The 24,656-nt window shown below is 40.9% G+C and overlaps 1 protein-coding gene across 3 annotated transcripts in view; it reads right to left on the reverse strand.

The window, feature by feature from the left end:
- Positions 1-20,263, reverse strand: part of NUP153 (nucleoporin 153) — a 65,694-nt gene extending 45,431 nt beyond the window's left edge. For all 3 annotated transcript variants that reach the window (XM_084872713.1, XM_084872714.1, XM_084872712.1), the window contains exons 1-2: positions 19,622-20,263; positions 4,882-5,107 (exon numbers count right to left, since the gene is read on the reverse strand). In XM_084872713.1, the coding sequence (XP_084728839.1) occupies positions 4,882-5,107; positions 19,622-19,735 (340 nt within the window). In that variant the 5' untranslated portion in view covers positions 19,736-20,263. The remainder of the gene's footprint in view (positions 1-4,881; positions 5,108-19,621) is intronic.
- Positions 20,264-24,656: the final 4,393 nt, after the last annotated feature.

Here is a 24,656-nt window from a genome sequence, read left to right on the forward strand (position 1 = left end):
TCAAAATATATTTCACTGTTCACATACCAACTTCCAAAAGTGATTTTCCTTAAATTAATATCAGTATAAAAACCACTTGTAAGAAAATCAAAGCTATATAAGAAATTCACAAAACAGAAAGGATAGCCCTGGCCATTGTGGCTGTTGAATGGAACATTGTTCCATGCACTGTAAGGTTTCAGGTTTGATACTTGGTCAGGGAACATACCCAGGTTGTGGGTTCAATCCCCAGTAAGGAAACATCCAGGGGCAACCAATTGATGTATCTCACGTCAGGTGTTCTCTCTCTCTCTCATCAATAAACATATCCTCGGTTTGATGATTTAAAGGAAAGAAGGGTGAAGGAGTTAAGTCTATCCTTCTAGAAACCACTATTAAATGTGTTCATTCTCCCAGATAATTTATAATAGTCCCCTTTCTCCATGGAGGTTATGTTCCAAGACCCCACTGTGCAAATAGTACCAAACCCTATATATACTTATGTATTTTTTAAATACATACTTTTAATAAGGTTTATTCTATAAATTAGGCACAGTAAGAGATTAACAACTAATAAAATACAATAATTATAACAATATGCTGTAATAAAAGTTATGTGAATGTAGTCATTCATTTCAGAGGACACTTTGCTCAAGTCTTTGTATAGGCTCAATGTTTTCTGGCATAATATCTTATCACTCAGAACATGTTTTCTGTTCCTATCTTCCACCCACAAGTTTATTGCCTTTTCCATCTTAACTAAGCACTAATGCACTGAAGCTGTAACTTTTGAAGCAAAAAAAGTTGTAACAGCAAAAATAGCACAATTTTTTTTTCCTTCTTCACAATTTCATGGATAGATTCATTCTTAACCATAGATTTTAGCGACCTCAGCATATGATTTTCTTTCTTTGCCAATTAAGTTGAGAACTTTCTCGTTTTCACTTACTGCAAGTACTTTTCACTTCTCTTGAGCACTTGGGGGCAGTAAAATAAGGGTTACTTGAACAGCACTGCATTCAATCTGATAACCAGTAACTAACAAGCAGGGACGTTGGACAAAGGGATAATTCGTGTCTCAGCAGAATGACACAAAATGTCATCACACTACTCAGACTAGCATGCAATGTAAAACTTAGAAACTGTTTATTTCTGGAATTTTCCAATTAATATTTTCATTACCACAAATGACAATGGTTAACTAAAACCACGGAAAGTGAAACAATAGACAAGGAAAGGGGCACTACTCTGGTGCATACACAAATATATGTTTTCCCTAATCACATAATCATGCTTATGAATCCTGTTCCATCACTTTTTCACTTACCAATATAATTTTTTGTGTACATTCAGAACATTCGCTTTAAAGACCACATTGTAATGTATCATACTGATTTATTCTCATTATTTATGATTATTTCCCCAATACTCCATCAAACATGCATGCACTTATATCTGCATACTTTTAAGAGTATTCTTTTGGATAAATCTGTTTCTTTAAGTATGTAAGAGAGTCATGAGAAGAAATTATGAAACAAATATACCTAAGCCACCCACAAAAAAATTGAATTCTACAAGTCTAATGTTGGGCCCATAAAACAGCTGTATGGTTGGAGGAATCCTGGCAATCAATAGGATATACAATTACATGTCAAAATGCTCTGTCATAGTGGATCAGAGTACATACTCATTTTTGCTTATAACACTCTGATCCAAAAATTTCCCGTCAAGTTACTCTCCCACACATAGCAATTAACAACATACATTTCCCCTGTACAATTACTGGATATTAACTGTTTCTGATTTCTGTCATCATAACATGTTAAATGGCATCATCATTTGATTTGCATTTATTTAAATAAGAGGGATATTGAGCATCCTTCCCTATATTCATTGGTAATTTCTATTTCTTCTATTATGTACTTATTGATTCAGTATTTTATTACTAAGATCAATAATATCTAATTTATTTTTAATCAGTAAGATCAGAGTAATATAATCTGAAATACTATAAACAATTTTTCATTGCTGGCTGAAACCATTCATTTTGGGTGTTTTTTAAAATCACTTTTTATTTCTCAATTACAGTTGACATATAATATTCTGGTATCTCAGCTAGGGATTTAAGGAGGTGTTGTAGGATTTCTAAATTCTGACAGCTTTGAAACTTCAGTGTTCTCAGCACTGCTTTTTTCCCCAAGCACCGCTCACCTTCTACGATGTCTTCTCAACTTTCCAGCAGCTATTATTTGGTAAGCCTTAGAAGGGCTCATCCTCTCTGGATACTCCCATGTGGACTTATGGAGCCTGAACCGTTTTCTACTATTCAGTGCTTCTCATTTCTGCCTGTTGTGTTTTGTTTGGATTTCAGTGCTCTGTGCCAAGTTTGAAAATGTTTCCAGAGAGCTTGGTAGAGATAAGGTTGGTTTTGTGAAGATATGTATGGTGTGTGCGCGTGCACGCGCACGCAGTACTTTCTGTTGTCTGAAAGCGGTTTCATGTATTTTATCCAACTTTATATTATACAAATGACCAACAAGCATATGAAAAGATGCTCAACATCACTAATCGTTAGGGAAATGCAAATCAAACCCAAGAAGAGATACCACCTTATATCCATTAGGATAGCTACCATCAGCAAGGCAGAAAATACATTTTGACAAGGATGTGGAGAAATCATTGTGCACTATTGGTAAGAAATATGAAATGGTGCAGACTTTTTCTCAAAATTTAAAATAGAATTACCATATGACCCAGCAATTCCACTTCTGGGTATATAACCAAAAGAACTGAAAACAGGATCTCAAAAAGGTCTGTTGAACCATGTTCCTAACAACATTATTCAGAATAGCCAAAAGGTAGAAAACAATCAAAGTGTCAGTGACAGATGAATAAATGTGGTACATATATGCAATGGAATATTAATCAAACTTTAAAAGGAAATAAATTCTGGTATACACTACAATATGAATGAACCTTACAAGATATTAAATTAAACTAAGTGAAACAAGCCAGTCACAAAGGACAAAAACTATATGATTTCTCCTCATCAACTCATTCCACTCACTTAGCAGAAAAAAAATCTAGACACCCAATGTTCTCAAACTGAGTGATGGCTAAACAACTCTGTGAACATACTAAAACCACTGGACTGTACACTTTAAATGGGTTAGTTCTATGACATATAAATTACATCTAAATAAAGCTGGAAAAATATTTAAAGTGAAAAATGTCAGAGTCTTATTTCCAAAGATGCTATATTCTTTTCATGGGCAATTTTGATATTTGTAAGCCCCACCATAATGTTATACGTGAATCCTAAAAAGTTCAAGCCTTTAAAATGCAGTCACTTAATTGTAAGATTAATGAGATGACCCAGTTGAGTTTGCTGCAGAGAGGACAGGAGCCAATTGGAGTTATAACATACCCAAATTCATGTGCTACAGGAGGCATTATTAGTTTCATTAGAATAGTGAACATTTATACAGTTCTCCCTTAGTGCCAGGACCTATTGTAAGGGCTTTACATTTATTCTTAAAAGAACTTATGAGGTTACAGAGAAGAAAATGGATTACCTTGCCCAAAGCCACATGGCTAACAACTGATGGCATGAAAATTCAAAACCAAAGTCTAAATCAGAGCTTGCACTCTTAGCTAATACAGAATGTCAGCCTTAGCTTAATAAACAAAGCTGACACAAAATAAAGATACCTAATTTGAACTTGATCATCACCCTCCTCCTACATTGATTATGTATTACCCAATCAAATTCACCACAGCCAGATAATATAAAAATATTTATATTTAGGACATGTGCTGGAAGCTGTCCATTGTCTACACTATCATGAAAGTGCTAACAGGGAACCTAGAAGGCTGATGGACCTTGAGCTTTGGAAAGGGCTAAAACCTATGCACTGATTGTTCTGTTGAGACAATGGTGGCTCAAACAATTTCCTGACCTAGATCCTTCTGACCTTTTTTGGGTTTTAAGCAGGAGGTGTCAGAAAAGTTACCAAAGAGATAACTGGCTTGTGGCAGCCAAGCGTTCATAGCCACATCGATTTTTGATCCTTCAATGGGCTCTTCCTATCATTGTGAAGCAGAACTCACCAAGCATTGGATTGTTCACCCACTAATAGGGAACGTGAGCTAGGATTAGACTGTCATGAGACAGGTTAGTTTTACCCAACTGATGATGTGTTGTTGCCATGGTCAGTACGAGAGGAACCGCAGGTTCAGACATTTGGTGTATGTGCTTGGCTGAGGAGCCAATGGGGCAAAGCTACCATCTCTGTGTTTATGACTGAACGCCTGTAAGTCAGAATCCCGCCCAGGCAGAACGATACAAGGCCTCGGTTGGCCTCAGATAGTCAGTTCCACGCCGTCCCCGCTCTTTGTCCTGGGAAATGGGATATGCCCTTCACACAACACACATTTGTGGGGAACCTAATGCTAAACCATTCATAGACGACCTGTTTCTGGGTTGGGGTTTCGTACATAGCAGAGCAGCTCCCTCACTGCAATATATTGAAAGTCAGCCCAAGAAGGGTTTATAAACAAGAAAAATAAATTTTAAAAAAGGGAAAAACAAACAAACAAAGGAGAAAAGAAAAAAAAAAAAGATTGTCTGCTAACCGGAATTGCCTGCCTGAGGGCAAGAAATGTATTATAAAATTGAATAAAAGCTAACAGGGCCTGGGCCTCAGTGAAGCCTTTCCACTAAAGAGAGGTCTCTGTCTGGCCCCCTGTGATTTCCAAATTCACATTTCGTTTCTACTGTATTCATTTGCGCTCGGCCCTTCTTCAGATCCTGAACCTTAGCTGTGCATGTTCCAACTTTCACAGACATGAAAGCCAATCGTTCATTAAAAAAAAAAAAATTCCATGTTCTATTATATTTACCTTCTGTATTACTAACTGTTGGCTCAGGAGTGATTCTCCCATCATGAATATTAGCACTCTCCTCATCAGCATATATCAGATGATCATCTTCTCTATTTTCTGGCCACTGTGGTACCTCTCTGGAGTCTGTTGAGCAGCTGCATACATCTTCATTCTTGTTGAAGTATCTCTGTAGCCATCCTGGCACAATATTCTTAACAGATTCTGTAACTCTGCTAAGAATGCCCTGTTGGGGGAAAAACATGTAAGGCAGCTTTAGTAATTTTTCTTTTTAGGTACCAATTTACAAAGAACCATACCAAGAAAAACACGAATATTTCCAACAAAATTTCCTAAAATTCAGTTACTTGGACTAATACTGAAATAATGGTATTTTACAAATTCTATAGACAAATTCCTCTTTTCTTTCTCCCATATGCATATAATCATGAGTCAATAACTACCCCAAATGGCAATACCAGAATCTTCAAGAAACTCCAACAAATAAGCAAGAAGTTTGACATTTAGTAATAAGATATGCACTAAAATATTATTGTAAAATCTGAGAAAAGGCGTCCATTTTGATCTCAGCATATTAAAGGAAGCAATATAAACAATATTGTCAACAGCTTCCTCAAGCAATTCCTTTATTGCACACTCTTTAAAAAAAGATAAAAAACTTAAAAACAAGGAGACTTTAAAAAAAAAATGCAACAAAACAACTCATCTATCATAACAAACTCAAGAAATAATCTAAGATAATTTTCAATGGTAAAATTTCATTATACCAAATATTGCCTGAAAATCTTAAGAATTAATTTTATTATGGTAACTTTTAAAGGGAGAAAAGATGTGTATCAATATTAACGTTCAGTGTAGCTCTGCTATGTGCTAGGCACCATTCTAAGCAATCTATACTAATAAATGAGTAAGATGCAAATTGACTGTACCTTCGGGACGTCCACCAGCCAGCAGGGGCAGAAGGCTCATTCTTGCACGAATCTTTGTGCATTGGGCCTCTAGTTTATACATATTATTCAATTTAATCCTCACAATACTTTTTTAAGTTGGTATTAATAGTGCCACTTTATGGATAAAGGGACATTGAAATTAATTAACTTGCCCCAGATACAAGCACAACTATTATGGTATATTTATGATAGAGGAAAAGCATAGGTGGAGACTGGCAGGACCTATGAAGTTAGAGTACTACCTTCCTGTACTTTTACCAACTCTAGATAAAATAAGAGTTAACACCCACTCCTGCTATTACCTGACATGAATTATAATAACAATCCAATGAAATTATGTGAAAGCACTTTGCAATTTACAAAATATAACAAACATATACTGATAATTTGATGACTAATGATGGGGGGAAAACTATCAGAAACGAACTGGGATGAGGTAACCAATTTTAGGCAACAATAGCCTCCATGAAGTAGCATTAGTAGAATTTCAGAGAAAAACTCAGGCAAGGGAAAAAATGAGGGGGCAGGTACAAAAAACAATAAAGTCAAGGCAGAATACATAAATCAACCATGAAAGCAAACCCAAGCCTAAGAGGCCTTGGAAAATCCTGTCAACAGAAAAGATGGAAGACACCTGATACAGGCATTTGACTCGTATTTTCCTTATTGATTAAAAGTGTAGGGAACAACTGGGGAAAATGGAATTATTTTTCAATGTATTCTACAAACAGAAATTTTAAACAGATCTACAATATAAGCTCTCTAGCAACACATGAAGCCAGCAGCCCTAGAATACTCACTACCAAAAACACAACTGCACTGTTCCCTTTTTCTATGCTAATGTTACATAGTATTAATTACTTTGGAAACAGATTATAAACCTACATCCAAATGTAATATTTTTAAAACACATACACATATTATTTTACATATTACTTATACTGAATATTTAATTACCCCCCTCATATTTCAAAAGACTTGAAAGTGCCATCAAGATACAATTCAAATAAGACTTGAAAAATGTTAAGATATATTTTATATGAAATGATAAATTAACTAAAGCACCGAAACCGGTTTGGCTCAGTGGATAGAGCATCGGCCTGTGGACCGAAGGGTCCCGGGTTCGATTCTGGTCAAGGGCATGTACCTTGGTTGCGGGCGCGTCCCCAGTGGGGGGTGTGCAAGAGGCAGCTGATCGATGTTTCTCTCGCATCAATGTTTCTAACTCTATATCCCTCTCTCTTCCTCTCTGAAAAAAATCAATAAAATATATATATTTTAAGAAAAGATAAACTAAAACACTATTGCAAGAATTTAGTAAAATAAGACTTTTGAGGACTTCCTGTTTAGCTACTAAAAGTATTAGACATTCCTGTGATCCCTATTCACCTGAGGCAAGTACAGAACTTAATATCACAAAGATCATCTCTGTGGCAGAATTAGATGTTGTGGAAAATAATCAGTAATCAAAACTGAACAGTCAAAATTGATATAATAAAGTTCATTCACTAAAGTTAATGAACTTTGCTTGGAGACCTTCTCTTTTCTAAACGAAAATCTAATTTATCTATCTCGGCCCACAGCAACTTAGAACAGGAAAACTACAGTGAATAAGAGCACAAAGAGAGGATCCAAGATGGCTGCTCAGGTAGCCACCTAACTGCAGCAGCACACAACAATTTCAATGGAATACAACTAAATGTAGAATGGACATTGCCCAGAGCTACAGGTAGTCGACTGACTGAAAATTCTACAAGTAGGAAAGAGAAAACCAGAAGGAAAATCAGAGGAGCTGAAAAAGCCTAAGGTACGGAGACATACTGAGCGCCCACACGCGCGTGCACAGAGGACGCAGCCGGAGAGGAGGAGAAGGCTGGGTGCATGCCTAGAGTTCCCTAGCAGGAAGGAAATAAAAACCCCCGCCTGGGCTGAACCCCTGAATCGGCAGCGCTGAGCCCCCGTTATGGGCCAGACCCTGGGGACCCAGGCTCGGGCAGGGGGAGACAGGGCTGTGAGGCGGAATCCCAGGGGAGCAGCGAAAAGCAGGGCCCCCGGAGTCGCGCACATTGCTCGCAGAGGACGGAATGTTGACTCTGATGCTGGATTGCCCTAGCGGGAAGAAACAAAGCCTCCGGTGGCGCTGAGCCTCAGTCCGGACTGCTCTGAACCCCAGTTCTCGGCCAATCCCTGGGGAACCAAGCTCAAGCAGAGGGAGACGGGGCTGGGAGGTGGAGTCCTGGGAGAGCGGCGAAAGGCCGAGCTCCCGGAGTCTCGCACATTGCTCGCAAGGGAAGGAATGTTGACTCTGATGCGGGATTGCACTGGAGGGAAGGAAACAGGAGCCCCCGCCGGCTCAGGCTGGGGGAGACAGGGCTGTGTGGCGGAATCCCAGGGGAGCGGCAAAAAGCGGAGCCCACGGAGTCGCGCACAGACACGCACATTGTCCGCAGAGGACAGAATGTTGACTCTGATGCTGTATTGCCCTCGCAGGAAGAAACAAAATTTCCAGCGGTGCTGAGCCCCACTCCTGACTGCCCTGAACTCCAGCTCTAGGCCAATCTCTGGGGACCCAGGCTCAAGCAGAGGGAGACGGGGCTGTGAGGTGGAGTCCAGGGGGAGCGGCGAAAAGCAGAGCCCCAAGAGTCGCGCACATTGCGAGCAGAGGACAGTCTGTTGACTCTGATGCTAGACTCCCCTAGCGGGAAGGAGAAAAAAAAGCTCCAGACTGGAGGAATGCGACGAGGAGCAGGAGCAGGAGCCCCTGCCGGACACCGGCCAGCCAGGTGCCAGCAAGGAACCGGGCGACAGGGCCCCCCCGGGGGGGGGTGGGGGGTGTGCCCCTGAGCCTTCGACCTCTGAGCGCGGGCAATGGAGCCGAGGCCGGGGGCTGCTTCATGGGCGGCGGTGCCGACCCCGGCAACAGGCTGAAGCAGTGCAGGAGCCCGCGAAGAACAAAGGGGTGCCACAGGCCAACCTGCTGAGCTTCCAGGACAAGAAGGAAGAAACCGAAGAAGTTCTCAATGTGAAGAAATCAAGTGAGAGTAAAAGATAGTAAAATTACTTAAGAAAGAACACAAAGAAGATCTTGAAAAATCAAAGACTAAGTCAGAACTCAACTCAGCAGCCAACATTGCAACATAAATGCGTTTAAAAAAAAAAAAAAAAAAGGACAAAATGTTGGAACAGCGGCAGCCAGGCCTAGAGTGGCCAGGCACAAGGCAGTGGCAGCCGGGCCTGGAGCAGCAACAGCCAGGCCTGGAGCAGCCAGACCTGGGGCAGTGGCAGCCAGGCCTGAGGCGGAGGCGGCAAAGCCCAGGGTGGCCAGTCCAGGAATACCCAGACCCGGAGTGGCCGGGCCCAGAGCAGCCAGGTCGGGAGCAGCCAGATCCAGAACAGCAGTAGCCAAGCCCCAAGCATCCAGGCCGGGAGTGGCCAGGCCCGGAGCAGCAGCTGCCAGGCTGGGAGCGGCCAGGCCCGGAGCAGCCGGGTCGGATGCAGCCAGGCCCGGAGCAGCAGCTGCCAGGCTGGGAGCGGCCAGGCCTGGAGCAGCAGCTGCCAGGCCGGAAGCGGCCAGGCCCGGAGCAGCCGGGTCGGGTGCGGCCAGGCCTGGAGCAGCAGCTGCCAGGCTGGGAGCAGCCAGGCCCGGAGCTGCTGGGTCGGGTGCGGCCAGGCCCGGAGCAGCAGCTGCCAGGCTGGGAGCGGCCAGGCCCGGAGCAGCCGGGTTGGGTGTGTCCAGGCCCGGAGCAACCAGGTCGGGAGCAGCAGTGGCCAGACCCGGAGCAGCTGGTTGTGGAACGAACCAGAGCAACAGAGGCCAGGCCCGGAGCAGCCAGGCCCGAAACAGCTCGCTTCTCGCCTGTACCTGCCCACGGCTGCCTCTCAGACATGGCTGGAAACTTTTGCGGGAACTTGAGGGTCTGCTGAATCAAGTGATGAAGGCTTAGATCTGGATATGTTGAGTTAGTATAGCGCTGGGGTGTTGATCTGTGAGTGCCTTGTGCGGGGCCTGGATGAGGTTGGTTGACCTATTTGGAAATGTCTTTTGTTTGAAGTGTATCTTTGGGCATGTGGAGGTATTATTGATATGAGAAAATGCTAAGTAACTGATTTACTATCTGAAAAGGGATTTACTATCAGGGAAAGGGAGGGAGGAAGAGACTGAACATAAACTGTGCACCTATGGATGAGGACAATGGGGGAGGGGAAGGGGGCGGAGGGTGGAGTGGGAACCTGGTGGAGGGGGGAAGAAATGAGGAACCTTTGTAATAATATGAACAATAAAGATTTAAAGAAAAAAAAAAAAAAAAGCACAAAGAACTTGACAGCAAAAAGAAATACCGACGATAAAACAGACCTGGAACCTTTATAAGAAAAAAAAATGCCTGTACTTCAGTATATATTGGTAAGGTAAGTGACCTTAAGTAATCAAGAAAAATTAAGCTCAGTATAATGGTCCCTTTACTAGCAATTATCAACACTACCTCAGGCTCTATCCCAGCCCTACAAAAGTCAGGAGATAGGGCTCACCTGTTTTAGCAAACATTCCCAAGTGATTTTGATATATGCTAAAATTTGAGAATCACCCTTCTACCAGAGTTAAAGAGAGCAGGAAATTAGATACATTTAAAACAATTACAATACATTTTAGGGGAAAGACCCTCCATTAGAGTCTTAAGATTGTTATCTGGAAAACATGTGAAGCACTAGTCAGACAATTAAAATACAGGGTGGGGCCAGCCTGGTATGGCTCAGTGGTTGAGCGTCAATCTATGAACCAAGAGTCACGGTTCCACTTCCAGGTTAGGGCACATGCCCTGGTTGTGGGCCTCCATTCCCAGTGCTGGGAGTGCAAGAAGCAGCCAAGCAATGATTTTCTCCCATTATTAATGTTTCTATCTCTCCCCGCCTCTCCCTTCCTCTCTGAAATCAATAAAAATATTTTTAAAATAATAAAATAAATAAAATACAAGGAGAGGCAAATGTAGGTTTATAGTTTTGAGTACTCAAGTTTATTCTTGATTATTAATTATTGTATTCTTTTCCACATGAACGGTAAGCCTACTTTTGCCCCACCCTGTGTATCATAATAAAATAATACTAAAATGAGAAAAACAAATCATACAGTGGACTGCAGAATACAGTACAGCTTATACAGTGGGTCCTTGGTTTACATCAGAGATCCATTCTTAGGGCACGACCTAACGCAATTTTCGCCCTAAGTCGAAACCCCACCTACGTCACTCACATGGAGCACACACACAGCAGTAATGAAGTGAAACAGTAAAAAAAAATTTAAAAGATGGAGGGGTGGGGGCAATGGTAAGATATGTACACATACACCTACCTTAATAAAAAATGGAAAAAAATTAGAAGATAACAATTCCTGACCTTTACTTGTGGTAAATAAATAATAATTTAAAAAATTAAAGCATATATGTACATACATAGAGATGACGGAATCTTTTTTTCTTATAAATAAATGGGAGATGGCAATGTAACCATAAAACTATGTACGTTGAGTCATAACCCAAAGACTGTCTGTAGTACTATTTCCCCAGTCTTTCCCAGACTAACCATGATTTTTACCTGCACTATTATTTAACCTGTTAACCGGGGAGTTCCCTTTTTAATGACACAACCTGTAACGGGTGCGTACTCTTTCACTAGGACGTGTCAGTACGTCACGCCCGGAGGACGTAATTTCATATTATTATTTTTTATTTATACTTAGTGAAACTAAATGAAAAAATATATATATATATATATATATATTTGTTTATTTATATATATAAAACACAAAGGAAAATACAAAATTACAAAAAAAATAGAAAAGAATACCGACAAAAAAAAAATGGACACGTTGAATTAAAAAGTTATAAATTTTACAATGATAAAGATTACAAAAATAGCTGAAACCGGTTTGGCTCAGTGGTAGAGCGTCGGTCTGCGGACTGGTTCGATTCCAGTCAAGGGCATGTACAGTGGTTGCGGGCACATTCCCGGTAGGGGGTGTGCAAGAGGCAGCTGGTCGATGTTTCTAACTCTCTATCCCTCTCTCCTCCTCTCTATAAAAAAATCAATAAAATATTTTTTTCTAAAAAAAGGAACTGCTTGGGACTCCAGCAGCCTCAGTTTAGAAGATGTATACAAAAAAGTTTTACGTAAAAGACCATTCTATTTCCATCATTATCTCATTATCTATCAAATTACATTACACCAATTTTTATGAATATCTATTCTAAAAATCAAACCAAATGTAGACACAAAGGTCATACCTCTGAAACTACTGTTTTTCAGTGTTAAAGACTTTACACTTTCAACAAATAACAACTACCAGATATTAGAATTTTAAAGGTGCTAAGAAAAAGAAATCTCGTTACACACAGAACTGGACAGAGTATAAAGAAGTAAGGGACTCTGTCTATGAAGTAAATTTGGAGAACTACTTCTCTAATTGGCAATTTTTAAAAGTTTTGAAGATAGACTTCAGCCACTAATGGAAAACTGAGAAAGAGTGAAGGGAGTTAGAAAAGGGGAAAAATAGTTTTCTTATTGAAGAAAAAGGTGCCTTTTTTATTGCAAAAAAAAGTCTCTCTTTTCAGGAGTTCTTGAGACAAGATGCATCAGGTCTTTAATGGGGTAAATAAGTTTCCTATGAGAACCTGAACAAAAAATGCTTTATAATATTTAAAACAAACAAAAACTTGAAGGAAAAATAGAGTAAAAGTCTACTAAGGCCTGCACACTCAATCCTACTTTACCAGATTAGCTTCTTCCCTACTTTCAGAGGCTTCATCGATAAACACACAGTTATAACTTGATGTATGTTTCTTCCAAGTCTGGGACAGTCACTCCCTTACATATGCTGACAGTGCCCTGTACTTTCTACACGATGCTATTTGTCAAACAGGATGGCAACTACAGTCTGTCCATCACCTCCCTCCACTAGAGCACCAGTTCTGGGAGGGCAGGCACCAGGTATGTACAAGGCACATATCAGTTGGTACATGGTTTTAATTTATCTACAACTGCACTACTCAACCACTCTCTTATTCCCACATAAGAATATTCCATGACAAGTTTCTAAACAATGCATCTCTATTCTAAAAAGGACATCAGTAATTCTAGAATTTAAAAATAAATAATACATTTGCTTGGTGTAATAGTTTCACCTTAAGCAAATATTTTTATTGCTACACTAATAACCCTTCCTCAAAATAAAAAATAAAAATTGAGCCATCCTCTTGAATGACAAATAACACAAAGCCATCTAAATAAAAGAGAAGCAGAAAAGTAACTAAAGAAAACAAAATTAATGAAGGTCTTAGAAAAACCAACAAAATAAATGGTGCATTAAAATCTTAAAAATACTCTTTATAATTCTAAAGCAAAATCTATTCTAGATATCATAACTAATGAAGTTGAACTCAAGAATAAAGGGATGAATGTTTAAACTCAGGCTGGTTAAACCAATTGGGTGATTTCTCTCCAAGAACTAACGGTTCTGCATGTGGCACAACGTATTAAAAATGCCACTGAGATATAAAAAGCACTCAATTTGGGATCAGAATTAAGTTCAATTCAATACTACACACATCTTAAATATATTCAATGTATAAGGATTGTGAATATATTAACTTTCAAATTACATTTAACCTGAGTCAAGGATTAATGAAAGAAGGGTGAGAAGGGGAAAGGCTCTACCTCTTCTGCAATCCTGACTCAGAACTCATTTCTAATGAAAAAGATATTTTTTCAACTCTTTCCTTCACATGATCCTCAATTAAATGGTAGTATCCAGATTATAGAATATCCTTCCTTAAATAACTTCACTGGATCTCTAACTATAAATATCAAATACAAGCCATCTTCAGTTTTCAGGTTCTAGAGCGCCATTCCACCAGAACACACACCTGTTCTGATTTCTGTCTGGTCTTTCAGGTACCTTTATTTTGTTGAGGCCTGTAACTGACTCAGCTCTCTTCCAGGTTTTAGTGTACATTCTCCTTACCCGCTGAACTCCCATGCCACCAGGCTCTCTTTCCCAAACTTTTTAAAAGTCTTATTTCATACTAGAGGCCCAGTGCACAGATTCGTGCACAGGTGGGGTTCCTTGGCCTGGCCTGCGGGATTCGGGCCGAAACTGGCTCTCCAACATCCTCCAAGGGTCCTGGATTGCAAGAGGGCAGATCTCAGGTGACACACCCCAGAATTGGGATTCCCCCCTCTCTTGTTCCCAGTGTTACCGGAGAAACACAGGTGCCAAGTCACCACAGCTCAGCACCTCCTGTGTTGAGTATCTGCCCCCTGGTGGTCTCTGTGCATCACAGCTACCAGTTGTGCATCAGAGCTACCAAGGTTGCTTAGGCTTTTATATATATACACTCAAGGCCTGATGAGGTCCCTTGACCTGGCCTGCGCCCTCTCATAATCCAGGACCCTTTGGGTGATGTCAGACTGCTGGTTTTGGCCCAATCCCCGCAGGCTAGGCACAATCCCACCAGTGCACACATCCAGGCACTAAGCCTCTAGTACGCATATAAGATCTTTGATTAATCTCTTCCTATCCTCCCTCCTATCCCCATCCCCTCTGAGATTCATCAGTATGTTCCATGTTTCCATGTCTGTGCATTGAGCGTCTGCCACATGGTGGTCATTACATGGCATAACTACCGGTAGAACAGTCAGACGGTCTCTTAGGCTTTCAAATAGATAGATATTGAGATATATAAACAATCTGTCCAATCAATGTTCCTCCTTGCTCTGTCCAAGCCCAAGTGAAGAACAGGGGCTAACAACCCACCAAAGACTTCACATGACACTAATTATAAAAACACAAAATAACAAAAACATAGGTGCCATTCTAAAGTAATCAAGTATTCAAATTCTAATGCAGTTATAATGATCTGAATTGAAACCTACAATTCTAAACTATTAATTGTTGTAAACTAGTCAAATCATTCTAGCCACTTGAAATCCAAACTTTTCAATTCTCTTCTAAACTTCAAGAAATCAAGTAAAAAACAAAACAAAAAAACATGAGCATAAAAATTATTCTGGCTAAAAAGTTAAAAACTACAATTGGCCTCATATTTCCAATACCTTCAAAACTCTTTCACTATTGCAATAAGAAGAAATATGACCTGGCTTACTCTTATTTTTACTTATCCATATTATAGAGGTGGTATTGAAAATTAACAGTAATCAAACAATAATAAAAGGTGTTCCTAAAAGGACCTTCAAGCCAGCAATATAGGAGACACAATAAAAAACTAATGCAGTTTAGTTTAATTCACTCACAGATGCCTATAAGATATTGCCACTTTTCTTACACAATCTATAAGATTTTATTTCTTAAATCACACAATAAAAAAGGTAAGTAAAATCTAACAAACTGACAAACTGAAATATCTATAGACAGAAAAGGCATTGTACTATTCTGTTTCTGACAGTAAACACAGTAAATTGTATCTGGTGGCAAAGCTTTACTTGTATATGTGCTTCCCAAAACAGAAAAACCTTTTTAATATATTACAACCATGATCATTCCAATATGCTGTATCTAATGAATATGTTTTAATTAGTGATGCTCTATTCACTGAGCCAAACCAGATCAAAGCGTTCATTTTACTTCAAACTAATAGATAACTGCCTCCTCAGGAGACTTTCCAGAAAATGGAGATAACATGTGGGCTTTATGGTCACTTATCTTATTAGAAAAATTAGTAAGTAAACTGATACAATATCACACAAAAGTGCCTCTCATCACAAGTACTTGAAAAAATTTAATATTTGAATTTATTTTCCTATACACTTGTGACTGGCATTTCTTTTTTTATTAATATTTTTATTGTTTTTTTTACAGAAAGGAGGGGAGAGAAAAAAAGTAAGAAACATCAATGAGAGAGAAACATCGATCAGCTGCCTCCTGCACACACCTTACTGGGAATGTGCCCGCAACCAAGGTACATGCTCTTGACCGGAATTGAACCTGGAACCCCTCAGTCCGCAGGCCGATGCTCTATCCACTGAGCCAAACCGGTAAGGGCATGACTGGCATTTCTATAAGGAAAACACTTTAAAAGTACTTAAGGACTGTAAAAAAAAAAATAAAGTGCATTGTAATAGTTTATGGTTTGGCCTCATCACTCAACAAACCAGTCCTTAAATTGAATATGAGCCTATAAAAGATTGAGCTTGAGCACAAAGAAAAAAAAAAAAAAAAACCTTTACAAATAGGCAGCAAAATTAAGAAATAATTAAAACATTTAAATCAAAAAGTTCTGCCCTCGCTGGTGTACTCAGTGGTTAGAGTAGGGGTGTCGAACTCAATCAGAGAAGGGGCCAAAATCTAAAATCCAGCCTAAATTGCGGGCCGAATGGTTTACTGAACAGTCATAAACTGACAATGTCATAAACTGACAGCGGAGTGCAGTGATGACAGCGCGGTGCGGGCCACATTGCAAGGCCTGGCGGGCTGGATTTGGCCCGCGGGCCGTGTGTTTGACACATGTGTGTTAGACAAACACTACATATCCTCCTATATAATAAAAGTGTAGTATGCAAAATTGGAGTTCATCAGGGAGTTCGACCACAGGGCGGAGCCAGCCAAGGGAAGGAAGGGAGTACCTGGCCAGCAGCTATTAAGATCCTACCAGTGCGTGAATTTTGTGCACTGGGCCACTAGTAGGAAGATACAATAAGTGGATTGATTCCCTTAGCTACAAACCAGAAGACAAAACCTCTGAAGCACACCCCTCAAAAGGGCAAAAATAAGTAGTTCCCTCTCACCAGGAGGTGGCAGTAGATTCTTCCAGAGGCAAGGTTCTGGTTTGCCAATGGGCTCAAGGGTTTTGATGTGGTTATTAAGAAAAGCAGTTTGCCGAAACCGGTTTGGCTCAGTGGATAGAGCGTCAGCCTGCAGACTGAAAGGTCCCAGGTTCAATTCCAGTCAAGGGCATGTACATTGGTTGCAGGCACATCCCCAGTAGGGGGTGTGCAGGAGGCAGCTGGTCGATGATTCTCTCTCATAGATGTTTCTAGCTAGCTATCCCTTTCTTCCTCTCTGTAAAAAATCAATTAAAAATATATTTTTTAAAGAGGGGAGGGGAGGGGAGGGGAGGGGAGGAAGAGAAGAAAAAGAAAAGCAGCTTGACCTTCCAGAGCTCACTTTCTGGACCTCACAATCAGCATAAAAAGGAAATTTGAAAGGAGACTGAATAGGTAACAAGAACTAACCACATCCTCTTTAGTGACCTGTTCACTTCCAATTAGAAAAATGACACCATTTCCTAAATGCATATGGGCTAAAAATTAGGAAGTAGGCCGAGAAGGCGAGTGAAAACGATCAACTTACATTATTCAAGGGATGTTCTTCATTTATGATTCTACAATTCTTACTACACTTCAGTTGAGTAAGACAATGGATTTGTCTCCACAACTTCAAGCAAGATGGCATTTTAAAGAGAAGTTAAAAGTAAAAATGCAAACTTTAGATATATTTCAGCAGAGTTAACCCAGAAAAGTCAAAACAGGAAATTGCAAGTCAGTTGAACACACGCAAAACTCCCAGGTACTGCGTGGCTGCACAAGGCAATGGCAAACATCCATTAACTAGCAGTGCCAGAGCTTTCATTCTTATTCCAACCCTCTACTTCATAACCAAAAATGTCATTTTTGCTTGAAATCCTTGGACAGTTAGTCAAATAACATTAGTATAAAACATGCCATGTCATGAAGTTGCTTGGTGCTCATGATGACTCAGCAGCTGCTGCAAAACACAGAGGTGACAGCCTAGGATAGTAGACAGCAAGTCCACAAAAGTTCCAGTAAGGCGTAAACAAACACCTTATTTTATTATTTTGGATATTCCTGGACACTTTTCTTTGGTAGTTTCGAACAATATTAAGCAACACCTACAATGCTGATCAACAAATCCCCAAACATCTTTTAATACCAATTCAAAAGCTAAAAATGTATTTTCTTTTTCAATTAAATAGCTGAGGCAAGAAGCTAAAAGTATTTTAGGTTGGGAAATGATAAATAATCAAGCTCTAAAACAAACTACACAACCTAAAATTATATCAGCTCTAAGACAGATTGGATGATAGGTGTTATGCTGTTAAGGCATCATTTATCCAAATTTAGATTTTAATCTATGTACATTTAAAAATAAGCTATGATTATAACTTTTGCCACCTGGAATATATCAGCTCCTTTTTAAACTCTGTGCAGAAAATGATCTGTATTTAAAACATTTCATTTTTTACGTACTAACTTTCTTTTAAGGGGAGCTAAGAACATACTCAGACATTTATTCTTCAGGAGAAACAGAAAGCATGTGTCTAACTTCCATTCTACAAAAGGATTAGGTTAAATGGCCAGGCTTGTGACCTGAATTCTAATCTTAAATCTGACTGCATGTACCCCTGTTCTCACAAAGAAATCTGAATACCAAGCACTTTCTTTATATATCTGGGGGAAAACTGGTCGGAATAATACTAATGCTTAGACTTCTGTTAGTAGAAAACTACCAAATATTATAAACCACAATTTTTGCTATTATATTAAAATTTTCCTTCAAGCCTTTACTTTTAAAATTGTTTTTTAATGATACAATTTAACACCACCAGCAAACAGTGAAATGTTCACTATTCATCATCACCCAGCATAAAGCAATTTAGGAAGTCTACCTTTAAGAGTATGCAACAAGTTATCAGACTCTCCTGATATATTTTTGCTTTTCAACAAGCTTAAAACACACTCTTCCCACCTTAGTATCACTGAGTTTTATAAATTTTTATTAAAATAAGTTAGCATTTTCCTTACTCAATCCCCATAACAAGTAACATTTAAAAAATGAAATTTTCTCAGAATCAAATGTCTCATTTACAATTAGGACAAATTCCTTTTCATAATTTCAAACACCCCAGAGCACACAAGGTGGTTAAATAATGTACCACCACTAACATTCCTGAATGTCAAAAGTTCTGGAAGACACCCTGTAATATTAAAATATTTTGTGCATGAGATCAGAAGTGGCATCCCGGTCAACTACGCATAATGGCCCATTTTAACCTCCAAAATAATAGGGGGTGGGGAACAGATGGGGTCGGGGACACACAGGGGGGAGGGAAGACTCTCACAGCAGATAAAAGACGTTAAGGGTAGAGAGGGACTTTCAAACTGCCCCAGTTGCCAAGGTAACTGTATCCCGGTTAAGGGGGAAGAAAAAAAAATCTAAACCAATGCTCTTCGATTGGGGAGAGAAAGAACTCATTACTAGGTTGATTCTAGGTTAGTCCACTTTCTGAGTAACGGCGCCCCCCGCAAACCCCCAGCTCCCCGGAGACTAATCTCCTCGGGGCAGCACACACTGAAACGCTGGAAACTAGAAAAACAACTCGCATAGGGACCTCCAGACACATCTTCTTCCTTTCTCCCTCAAGAGGACGTGAGTAATGCCCTCAAGCTCCCATCCCCGCCAAAACCGAAAGGAGCGCGCAGCGGAGGCCTAGCACTCCTGTTCCCGCCATGCGCCGGCTGGGGAAGCCCCGGCGCGGAGGGCCGGGCAGAGGCGGCCCCGGCCACACGTGTGCGCGGCCAGGGTCGGCCTGTCTCTGCCGCTTCCCGTCGCTCCCCCCGCGGCCTGAGCGGCCGCCGCCTCGCCAGGGCCTTTCCTCGGGCCCTCCGGTCCTCCCCCACGTGGGGCGCCGGGGCCCCTCGCCGCCCGTTCCCTCCTGCCAAGTTCTCGACCCGCAAAAACCACCAGGGAGCCGGGAGCCCCGTACCTGCTGCTTCGGCCGCCCCTGCTGGTAAGGCTTAATTGGCCCCTGGTGGCAACGCCGCGTCCGGATCTTGCCGCCGCCGCCGCCCCCTCCTATTCCTCCGGCTTCGGAGGCCATGGCGGGGCGTCCGCTGCTTCCCGCTCCGGGGTGGGTCAGGGGGCGGGAGAGGCAGAGGCGGCCGCCTTAGAGCCTCCCCCGGCCCACCCCCAGCCCACAAGTCCGTCCCCGCGGCCCACACTGGAGGGTACGGGCACACCGGGAAACGCGAGGCGGCGGGCGGAGTGGAGAGAAAATGAGCGCGGGCAGCAGGGAAGGCGGCGGCGGCGGCAGAGGCCGAGTCGCTGGCTCCGGTCCGGTAGACACTCGCAGGCCCCCTCCTCTGTATGTGTCACGGTCTCTATGGAGATCCCCCGCGGAGGGCAGACCGAGCGGCTCTAGGGGCCGCTGAGGCCTAACTCGACCGCCGGCCGATGGGGATTCTTCTTCCGCCGCCCCGGCCGTGGCTGCCGCAGTTGAAGCCTCCGGCGCCGCCCGCCTACCACTCCCCTTTGCGCACAGCGCCCGCCCCGGCGTCGCCGTCCCTGCAGTCGCCGCCGTTGTTGCGCCTATTTAGCTGCTGCTAACCACGCCGCCGCGGTCGCGAGCCAGGGCACCGTCATCGTCAGCGCCCGACGCCTTTGCGTCATCACGCTGCGACTGGATGATTGGCGAGAAAACAGGAAGGGCTGGTCGAGCCCGCGCTCTCTTGGCGCGCGGCACGCTGGGAAACGTAGTTTAGCGGGGAAACCGACTTCGGAGCGGGTGGGGGAAGATGCGGATGGAGACCTGCGGAGCGCCGCAGAAGCACAAAGCCAGTAGCTTCGATCCTTTTACTGCTCTTAGCTGTAAACTGGGACTTTGAAAAAGGCATTTATCCTCTTTCCCACCCTACTTCTCCCCATTGGTAAAGCGGGCAGAAAATCTAATAAAAACTGGTTGAAAAACAATATTCATGATATTTAAGCTTCAACCAGAATTAGGAACTATATACAGTTTCATTAATATTCCACTTAATATACCCGGGGGCCTGGACGGTGGTGCTCAATAGTTAGAGTGTCGTCCCCCTCACGGAAGGGTAGCGGGTTTGATTCCTAGTCTGGGGCACCTAACTGGGTTTCAGGTTCTATCCAAGCCCGGTGGGGGTGTAGGGGAGGCAACCAATCTATGTTAATGGTCTCTGTCCTTATCCCTCTTCTCCCTCTTCTCCTTCTTCTTCTCTCTCCCCTATTCCCTCCCTCCCTCCTTCCTTTCCTCCCTCCCTCCCTTCCTTCATCCTAGTCTCTAAAAATCAATGGAAAAAGTATCCTTGGGTGAGGATTAAAATAATAATAATAATAATAATAATAATAATAGTAATAATAATGGCTTTGTTGTCTAACATACAAGGGCTGGAATTCTGACTCTGCCACTCTATAGCTTGATTTTGGATAAATCAAAACCTGAGCCTTGTCTTCCTGCTCCATGAAATGGGAACTTTAAAATGCACCTTATGGAGCTGTAGTGATCATCTATTCTATGCAATGCACTTAGTATATTTCCTGATATACAAGAAATGCAATAAATGGTTACAATTACTAGCTGCACAGTCAACTCATATTAGAGGTAAGTGGTATATTATCCGTAATAAAATATATATATATATATATATATATATATATATATATATATATATAACAAATACAAGGCATTGTATTATATTTAGGAAAGTGAATAAGTGAGCTAGGCTCAAACAATTTACAAAATATAGGGATTTTTAGGAGTTGAGGGTTAGAAAGGTCTTGGTGACCCTGTGGCTCAGCCCTCATTCATGGTCAAAACCAGTCTAAAGAATTCAGATAGCCCTACAAGTGTGGCTCAGTGGTCAGAGGTTCAACCAATGAACCAAAAGGCCACCTTCAATGTGCAGGAGGCAGCTAATCAATGCTTCTCTCTCATCATTGATGTTTCTAACTCTCCCTTCTTCTCTGAAATCAATAAAAATATTTTTTTTTAAAAAAGAACTCAAATTGCATGTTTAATTGAATTGGGCAGTCAAAGCCAGGATATAACCCAACTTTTCTATAAGATTTGAGATCAATAACCAACTAATTAGGGAGAAAAAAAATCGGTGAAAAAACATAGGCTTAATATTCCATTTGAGATAATTAACTTTAAACCTTATAAATAGACTTAATTTCAAATCTATGTAGCCTTGGGAAAGTTATTGATCCTCTTCCTAAGCTTCAGTTTCTTCATCGTAATTCAAAGGGTGGTTCTAATTATAGGATTACTGTAAATATAGCTCATAATAATTGATTAGATTTAAAAAGCATCTAGTATCATCCAGATATCAGATACAAATAATTAACACCAAGACTTTTATACATCTCCACCACCAAACTGAACAATTTAAATCAGTATATAAATCATATGCCAAATTGTGAAACCAAACTTGCAGTACCTTGCTATTTATAATACCTTTCAGCTCCTCAGGAATTATGCTGTATGAGGCATAAGTTTGCAGAGCAAACAGCTTTCAGTGGCACTTCTGACCAAAGCTACCAAGACTAAAAAAAGTTATTAAATGTGCTAGACAACATTAGTCTACTTCCTCTTCTGCTTCTTGTCCTAGCTTCACGCCCACCTCCACCGCTAACTCCCCCCTAGACTCTCTAGGAATGCAAGCTCTTCCTCCTGAAGCACCTCATCCTTCTTAATTACAATTGTTTATCTTGCACAATTCTTAGCTAGTTATTTGACAAGCCAAGTAAAATAATTTCTATTTAGTTTACTCACAGGAAAGATCTGCTACCTGAATCTTTAACTAGGCTACATAAACACTGAGTGGCCAGATTATTTTGATCTCTAAATGCATAATAATCTGGCCACTCAATGTATACCCTATATAATAAAAGGCTAATATGTAAATTGTCCCTTCGACCAGGAGTTCAACCACCAGGCAGGCCGGCCAACTGCCCATGTCCCCTCTCCCTGGCCAGACTAGCTGTACCCTACCCATGCATGAATTCATGCACCGGGCCTCATATATATGTGTGTGTGTGTGTGTGTGTGTGTGTGTGTGTGTGTGTGTGTGTGTACACACTGAGTGGCTAGATTATTATGCGTTCAGAGATCATAATAGTCTGGCCACTAAGTGTATAGGGGTTTGAACTGTAGCAAATCCCATTTTCCCTTTCAGCGCCCTACCAGACTGACTGGGACTCAAAAATAATCTCTTTCTTGAAGGCTATGAATTGATGTGTGGGACAGACTTTATCTCTAAGCTTTGAAAGGAAGAGACATGGAAAAGATCTGGGTCAACAAGACAAAACTTCAGAATAGAAAATTAGTAAGATTTTTTGAAAATGTGGAAAAAATCTATAACCCCCTTTAACTTTGATTTCAGTTGTTTAACACTCTGCGGTTATTTCTTTGAAGTAAAATAATTGGTGAAGGAACAATAATATATTAGTCCCCCATTAATGTGATTGAATTATTGAAAACTATCAGGCTTGCCAGAAGAGAAGTAGTGAGGCAAGAAGAAATCTGCATTCAAAACTTTCCCCTGCTTAACCCTACCCTTAAATATTAGTAGCATTTAGCCTCAGTAGGAGAGGAGGTAGCTTCTTGTGCATAATTTGGGATTCTAAAATAACAGTGTTTCTGTGCATTCAGTTTAGAGTTACAAATTATCAAACCTAGAGTTCCTTACACATTTATTGGTACAAAATTCATTCTTCAGTTAGGAATTAGTAGTAGTAGAATGGGTTATAATAAGTTATATATAACCCATATATAAACCTGCATTCAAACATACAAATAATTATTGAACATTTCTCTAAGAGATACTATATATAAATTGGAAAAAAATGTCAAATGGCATGAAACAATAATAGGAATTCTTTTTAAAAATATATATATTTATTGATTTTTTTACAGAGAGGAAGGGAGAGGGATAGAGAGTTAGAAACATCGATGAGAGAGAAATATCGATCAGCTGCCTCCTGCACACTCCCCACTAGGGACAGGCCCACAACCATGGTACGTGCCCTTGACCGGAATTGAACCTGGGACCCTTTAGTCTGCAGGCTGATGCTCTATCCACTGAGCCAAACCTGTTTGGGCAATAATAGGAATTCTTGAAATCCTTCCAGCCATATTAAGAGGTAATAGTTGGGGGGGGGGGGGCGGGGAGATGGGGGGAGGTTGTTTGTTTGTTTTGTTAGGAAGGGAATATTCACTACTTATAACTAAGCAATTTCTGTAAGTGATGAAATGTAATCCCTAGAAATCCTATGAGATTCTGAAATTCACAAAGTTGGAAGCTACCACTTGTAAATTTTATAAGCTAGTAATCGTATTCATCCTTTCCTTTTTATTATTTATCTCTATTCCCATCAGTGTTGATACCTAGACAAAATTGAAATGGCTCTGAGAAGTGATCTTACATTTTGGATTACTTCATTTAGGGTATTTTAATAGAAACTCATTTATTCGCCGAAACCGGTTTGGCTCAATGGATAGAGTGTCGGTCTGCGGACTGAAGGGTCCTGGGTTCAATTCCGGTCAAGGGCATGTACCTGGGTTGCGGGCCCATCCCCAGTAGGGGGCATGCAAGAGGCAGCTGATCGATGTCGATGTTTCTAACTCTTTATCCCCCTCTCTTCCTCTCTGTAAAAAATTAATAAAATATAAAAAAAAGAAACTCATTTATTCTCTACTACTTTTTAAACTCAAAGAAGATAAGAAATTTTCTCACTGCAATATCTTGAACACATAAAACACTGTTAACAGATAGCAGTTGCTCTATACATACTATAGCTCATTTCTTCAATATCCAATTGCTATCAAGGTCAAGTGTTTTCATGTTTTTATCCTATATAATAAAAGTCTAATATGCTAAGTGTCTGGTCATACAGTAGGCCATTCAACCAATCAAAGTGTAATATGCTAGCGGTATGCTAAGGCTGCTCAACCACTAGTTATGATGTGCACTGACCACCAGTGGGGCAGATGCTCT

Source organism: Pipistrellus hanaki (genome assembly GCF_964339955.1).
Source record: "Pipistrellus hanaki genome assembly, chromosome: 2".
NCBI lineage: Eukaryota > Metazoa > Chordata > Mammalia > Chiroptera > Vespertilionidae > Pipistrellus > Pipistrellus hanaki.